Source organism: Elephantulus edwardii, unplaced genomic scaffold, assembly GCF_000299155.1.
Source record: "Elephantulus edwardii isolate Elephantulus edwardi_28Jun2011 unplaced genomic scaffold, EleEdw1.0 scaffold00086, whole genome shotgun sequence".
Taxonomy (NCBI): domain Eukaryota; kingdom Metazoa; phylum Chordata; class Mammalia; order Macroscelidea; family Macroscelididae; genus Elephantulus; species Elephantulus edwardii.
In genome coordinates this window covers 7,596,404-7,603,210 of record NW_006399836.1, presented here as the reverse complement: position 1 = coordinate 7,603,210, position 6,807 = coordinate 7,596,404, and the positions used below count along the sequence as shown (strand labels likewise).

General features: G+C 48.3%; 1 protein-coding gene across 1 annotated transcript in view; it reads right to left on the bottom strand.

Moving 5' to 3' along the window:
• The window catches only part of JOSD1 (Josephin domain containing 1), a 12,885-nt gene extending 6,483 nt beyond the window's left edge, over positions 1-6,402 (bottom strand). Inside the window, exon 1 of the mRNA XM_006890116.1 lies at positions 5,933-6,402. Coding sequence (XP_006890178.1) covers positions 5,933-6,117 — 185 coding nt within the window. The 5' untranslated portion in view covers positions 6,118-6,402. The remainder of the gene's footprint in view (positions 1-5,932) is intronic.
• Between the last annotated feature and the right edge of the window lie 405 nt (positions 6,403-6,807).

The window sequence follows — 6,807 nt, the reverse complement described above, 5'->3', positions numbered from 1 at the left end:
AAAATGTTGGCTATAAGTCAAGTTTAAACAAGTTTAAATGTATAAAAAGCAAGCTTTTAGCATAATAAATCAGAGCTCTCTACATCATCCTGGTGTGCAGACTCTCATTTTCGCCGACTTCGTCCCTCACCTGCTCTTCACCAAGAAACCCCTTGAGTTTCTTGTCACGACCGTGGTCGGGTGGTCGGTGACATATGGGATTAGGTATTATTGTCATGACAGGAGTCCAGAGTGAAGGCCGCATACTGTAGTGGACCTGGCGGGGAGAGATTCTAAAACAATGGGGGAACTTTTACTTTTCAAAGAAGGTCCTAGGGGTAAGGGTGGGCACGGAGAAAAGTGCAAAAATGACTGAATGGAAATCCAAAATCTCTAAATTTTCATTAAAAGTAATAAAAAAATTATAAAAAAAACAAAGAGGTGGTTTCAATTAGTGTAAATACACTTCCAGATCTCCTCAGATGTAAACATTTATCAAGTGTCCACCGTGGCAGCAACTTGTTAGGCTTTATCATTTAAATTCTCCCAGCAATCTCATCCAAGCTATTAACCCAATATTGTAAGTAATAAGTGGGAGTCCAAGGAAGCAACTACAACTTCAAGTCACAGAGCTGGGGAAACCAGACTCGGCCGTTTCCTCGATATTTCAATGCTCTCGTTTGGTCCACTGAATTCCGTGGAATGCTATTCTGACAGAGGCTCTCTTGGGGATTCCCTGGAACTCCTGTTTACAGAGCTGCCTTAATCACACACAAATTCTGCACTGTTAGGATCGTTGTTTTGTCACTACAGTCAGATGCTGGAACCCTGAGATGAGAAATGATGTAAAAGTGAGAAAAGGGGCTCCAGTCTGGGTCTCCGCTGATGCCTACACTCACAGGGAGGTGGACACCCGCAGGGAGGTGGATGCCCCCTGGAAGGTGGTGATCCACTCTCATGGTCACCACTGTCTGACTAAGGTGACTGTTTAGATGTATTTCCTTATGAAAGGAGATGAGGAGACATTTTGCCAAGTTTCCCTCTACATTATGATATTCTTTTTTAATTAGGCTTAAAAGATTGTGTCATTAAAAAATAGGGACATAAAAAAAAAATAGGGACATATGGCTCAGAGCTTCTGGATATATTCTGAAACGTGTTACGATCAGGGCTCATTCTGGTTCAGCTCCTTGCTGTGAACATGCCTTTCCTCACATAAGCACTGAACCAAAATCCATTTTAAGTCTCCCAAGGTAATTCTCAGGACAGCTAGGGTAAAAGGCAAATTCTCAGCAACAGGTCAAGCCAGAATGAAGCAGAATGAAGCCTTTCCAGGCCCTGGTTAACAGACATGACGCAAGTTTCACAGCTCAGGGCGCCCTGGGAGCCTCTGCTGCTACTTGCCTACCACTACCACCACCACCACCGTTGTGCCGAGAGCACACACATCTGGAGGCTAACACTCCACCACACCTTTTCTCAGTTTACAAACACCTTTTAATCTGGCCCTCTCTACCTGCTCATTAAGGAGCTCTGGGAGTGTGCCCTACAGCTAGCTGCTCTGGCCTCTCCCAGCGGAGAGAATAACGTGCAGTCTCCTGCCAGTTGTGATGCTGACCACCAGGTGAATGAAGGTGCAATGAGTGGAAACCAGCTGGCTGGCAACGCGTGCTCACTGTTGTGCTCAAGATGCCTTCGCGTCAGTTTGACTCACACTGACCCAACACACGGTGAAAGGAGGCCCTACGGGTTCTTACACATCTCCAGATCAGCTCGGGACCAGGCAGCTGAAACTCACAGAGTTTTCACGAGTTCTTCCCAGGCTCTGTTTGGAAGCTCTGTTGAAATATGGTCAGTGGCACAAAAACACACAAGCCTTCACTGACAGGACTGTGGTGGCTGTGCAGGGAGGCACTGGGCGGGAACTGAAGCTGGGCACCCGACCCTGAATGGGGGACAGCTCCCACTGCACCACCTGTCTACCTACTCAGGGACCTTTTAATGAGGAGGCCAGACGTCCCTTCTGCAGCAGACTGATGGCGATCGACTAACATCACAAGCACTTGTTCTTTCCCACACTAATTCAATTTTTCTCCCCAAATTAGCTTGGTAGTAAGCTAATTTTCATATAAATATATATATATATTTTTTTTTAAAGGGAACACTTCACAACTTTGCATGTCATCCTTGAGCAGCGGCCATGCTAATCTTCTCTGTATCTTTCCAATTTTAGTATATGTGCTGCCAAAGTGAGCACTTCAAGTTAGATAGTAATAGCTCTTTATTTGTGAGAGAAACAGATACTTGGTTAGAAGAACACTGAGCACTGAAAAATTGGGATGAGTCTAGTGAAGATGTCTGGGGCCTCAGAACTTCCAAGGCAGCCTAACAAAACTGCTGTGACCAGCACTTCCCTTCAATGCCTTTCACCTTCAAAAGATAGATTTCTAACTAAAACAAACACACCGGTTATGCCTCATAGTGACCCCACAAGCCCGACAAGAACAGTCCTGAGGTTTTGAAGGCTGTCACCTTTATGGACGCAGAGGGCCACATCACTGTTCCTCGGAGTGGGGACAGCATCAATGGAATTGGAACCAGCAACCTTCTGCATGGGAGCTGAGCGCCTAACCTCCGCACCATGAATGTGAATGGAAAAGAAGTGATCTTGTTCATTTTATCCCAGGCATCCCTGGTGGCAGTGGGTCAGCACTCTGCTGTTACTGTAGCAGTCTGTACAGGGAAGAACCATCGGAACCCTGTGGGGCAACTGCCCGCAGTCCTACAGGGTCACGAAGTCAGAACTGACCCGACGCCAGTGGGCATACACATAGCACGCTGGTGACACCTGCCCCAGTGTCTCTGGTCTTTTCTTCAGTTCCATGAGCTGAAAACACATCCAATTCCAACTGAATGGCCTCTCTGCTTTCACTGCAGATGTGGACATTATTCAAACCCACTGTCACATCTGACTTTTCTCTTCCCTCTTTTGCTGCCAGATCCCCTGGCTTCCTTCTCGGAGTTTCTATTCCTTTCCACTCCAACCATGAGTCATCCCATCCCCACAACTGTACTGAAACCCCACCCTGCTTTTCTATTTCTCCTGGCTATTTTTTTTTTAAACCTAGCTGCCATTCAACAGCTAGAAAAAAGTTCCCTTTAATAAGTAGCACAAAAATCAGCATTTTTCTCCCATTCCAATCATTTATCAATTATATTTTTATAAAGTCACTCAACTTTAGCTATGTGAATTAAAATTTATCTCTTTAAACCTACTCTTCTTTCTGTTATAATCCAAACAGATTGTTTTTCCACTTCTAAAACAACTCCAAATTTCACAGCTCCAATTACACTGAGAAGCAGCTCTGGTGGCACGGTGTGATGTGCTCTGCTGCTAAGGGGAAGGTCAGCAGTTCACAGCCAGCAGGCCACTTCTTGGTGGAAAAGGTGTGGCTGTCCACGTCCATAAAGATCAGATGCAACATCCTATGAGACCACTAGGAGTCGAACAGCTGGGGCTTGGGGTTCTAACAACACTTAACTCAGTCCTCAAGGCCCAGCACATACACACCCCTCAGATGCACTTCTCTGGGACTAGGTCCTGTTCAGTTGGTTTTCCCTGCAGAGCCTGGCAGTGTTTGGCACAGTGGAGGTGGCCAGGAAATGTTTGTTTAAAAAATTCCATTTTCTCTCCTCACCTCTTCTCCCTTTGCTTTTTGCTCTGTTCATACACAACACTCCCTAGAATTCCACCTCCGGGGGCAGACGCTATCCCTTACATACATGTTTGCTTCTACTTTCAGGGGGATTTTTCTCCTTTCAGGGGATTTTTATACTTTACGGGTAGGGCCTTGAGGAAACCCAAACAATTTGCTCAAGCTTTTACAAGCCAGGAACAGGCTCCTGGTTCCATGTGGGTGTTTAGCAAATATTTAGCATTCTTTCATCCAGGAAAAACAGGCCGAAAGACTACTGAAAAAGTTCTGTGACCAGAACCCAGATCTTCAGTCCCGCACCCAACTCTTTTTAGCAAGATAAGCAGCTAAGGTTGGTCAAAGAGTTCTGACCAGCCTTTTCCAAGCTCAGGAAGCTGTGGAGCCCAGAGAGGGGCAAGCGCTAGGGTCGCGAAGCTGCGACCCATATCCTGCCACCACCTGCTTTGTGTGTCACGACTTCCTCATCTGGAAAACGGGAAAGTGCTCAGAAAGTGCCCCGCACAGAAGTGCTCCTAAGGAGCATGGGGTGTCACGATTATTCCTGTCAGATCAGGGGCCAAATCCCAGCTTCCTTCAACATCAAATGCAGGAAGAGGGAGTGATCTTTGACAGAGGGCTGCTGCAAGGCTGCAGCCTATGACAAAGCTCCCTCGGGTCCTTGTTGTGAGTCTGTCCTTTCTCCTGGTCTCAGATTAGGAAATAATTTCCAAACACCCCATCAGTAGAAGAAAAACCTATTAACGGCTCACCAAGACAAAGTCTTTTAATGGACCTAGTGTTCCTTCTCACTCCTTTTCAGCCACAGGATTTCATTATCAGAGACAAATTCTCTCGCTTCCAAGGGCCTCATTTCCTGAAGGGCTTTAGTTAATTCGACTGACTAGCCTGCTGATGGCCGTGACCCACAGGACACACAAGCCCTGCCACAGCACCACTTCAATTACTGCCACTGGAAAATAACTGCTCCCACAACAGTTTTGCCAGCACAGCGGGATTCACATCCCCCCCCCCCCAGGAAAAGGCCCTCAGGTCCTGCAGGGGAAATGGGCCACACCTGTGCTTCACACAGCACCCACTTCACAGGTGGCTCCCTACGGTGATGCAGGTAGTCTCTGTGGGACAATCGCTTCATCTCCCAGAGAAGGAAACCAAGAGTCTTGGGAACAGCCAGCATGCACCATGCACCACCGGGAGGGTCAACCCCATCTAGCTGGAATGATCAGACGAGCTCACCTCAGACTCTGTAGCTAAAGAACGCAGACACGCTGCTGTGTCCATCCAGCAGCTGCAGGATGAATTCTCAAACCTCTGATAAAGAATTTTTCAAAGTAAAAGCAGAGGAGGGAAAGCTGAATTTATAGCCAAACTGTGGGGTGGCAGCTGGCTTTCTAGTGGATAAAGAGAGCAAAGTAAAAAGGAGAGGAGGATCTGGAGATGTTTTTAAATCACAGCTTTGCTACTTTGACCATTTGTTCAAGGCATTTGACCTTCCTTTTTCTATCCCATAAAACAGAGGCAGTAAATGGCATGTTGAGCAGCTTACCCAAAACAAGGGACAAAAAGCACAAGACCAGCACGTGGCCTCCCAGAAACGTGAGCACTTCATAGTGGAGACCCCCATTCCACCTCGGAACATTGGTATCCAAGCAAGTACAGTATCTAATCTCCCCTTACCACATAATGGTCAAAAGTACACATACAAACCAGCATATACATAACCCTGACTCTACCCCTTACTATGTATGCCGCCTTGGGAAAACTGCTTCACTTCTCTGGTTCCCGTCTTCATTTGTACAACAGCCATAACAAGACCTATGATAGATTCCACGGACTGCCAGCCTGGAAGTAAAGCTGGGCCCGACACTGCGGCCAGCACAAAGCCCACAGCCATGCAGTAGATTCCAACGCATAGTGTGACCTTCCATCCAGCTTCCAGACTGTAAATCTGCCTGACTTTCTCCTTCAGATCAACTGCCGGACTCAAAACATCCCCTTTTCCATTAGCATCACCCCATCCGGGCTCCTTAACCCACAGCTCAAAAAAATCGTGACTTCCCACCGTTCCCATCCCTCTGACCCTCAGAGCTGCCAACATCACCTGGCTGTTAGTAACACCTGCTTGGGGTGGGGGTGGGGGTGAGAGAGAGAGATCGATCGATTGATCAATCCATCCTGGCCCACCCACTGTAATACTGAAACGTGAAGTGTTAAGAGGCCAAGCAGAAGGGACCCCCTACCTCTGGAAAATCTCTTGCAGGGCTTCCCGAGTGAAGGCGTTGGCGTCCTGGAAGACGTTGTTGAGGGCATGGAGGGCACAGAGCTCCCTGCGCTGTTTCTCATGGTAGATCTGTGGGGGTGCTGCCTGGGGCAGCTCCAACGATTCCGATTTGGCCTTGTCTCCTTTCCATGGCATGCAACTCATGTTTTTGTTTCTCCCTGTAGGATCCAGACAGGGCTGAACACACCCCACCCTTCCCTCTCGAGGAAGAACGTAATCTTCTCAGGCTTTTTTTTCTCTCGGGGTTCCTGAGGTCCACCTTATTATTCTCGAGTGTCCACGATTTATGCTTTCTCACTGGGAGAAACGGTTGGAATCAAAAGGAAGAGAGAAAAAAAAAATTCCACTTCTCGTTCCTCAATAGAAAAAAAAATAACTCTTGGATTAGTTTATTTCGCTGCCACTGCCAAAATGCAGAGTTACGAAAAAAAAAAAAAAATCATAGAAAAGCTGAGACTTGGTTTCTCTTTTCTCACCGTCTCCTCTCCGAAAAGCACGATCTGCCGGCTGTGTTGTCCCCTCTACATGCCAACCAGGCCTGAAAGCAAGCGGACCCGGCGGAATCGGTCACATCGCTCCTTTTCTTCCATTTCCTGCGAACCACACACAACTCCACTGACCTAGGAGACAAGGCCCAGGTGGTGGACAAACGCCGAAGGCGAGCAGTCAGCGAGGGCCGGCCAGGCCGGGGTCGCCGGCCGCGCAGGGGCCCGGGGGCCGACTCTCCATCGAGCTGCGCGCGGTGGGCCCCGCGGGGCGCAGGCCGAGGCGGGCGCTTCGGGGTGGGGGTGGGGGACTCCCGGTCCCGGGCGACCCTGGGGAGGAGACAGGCAG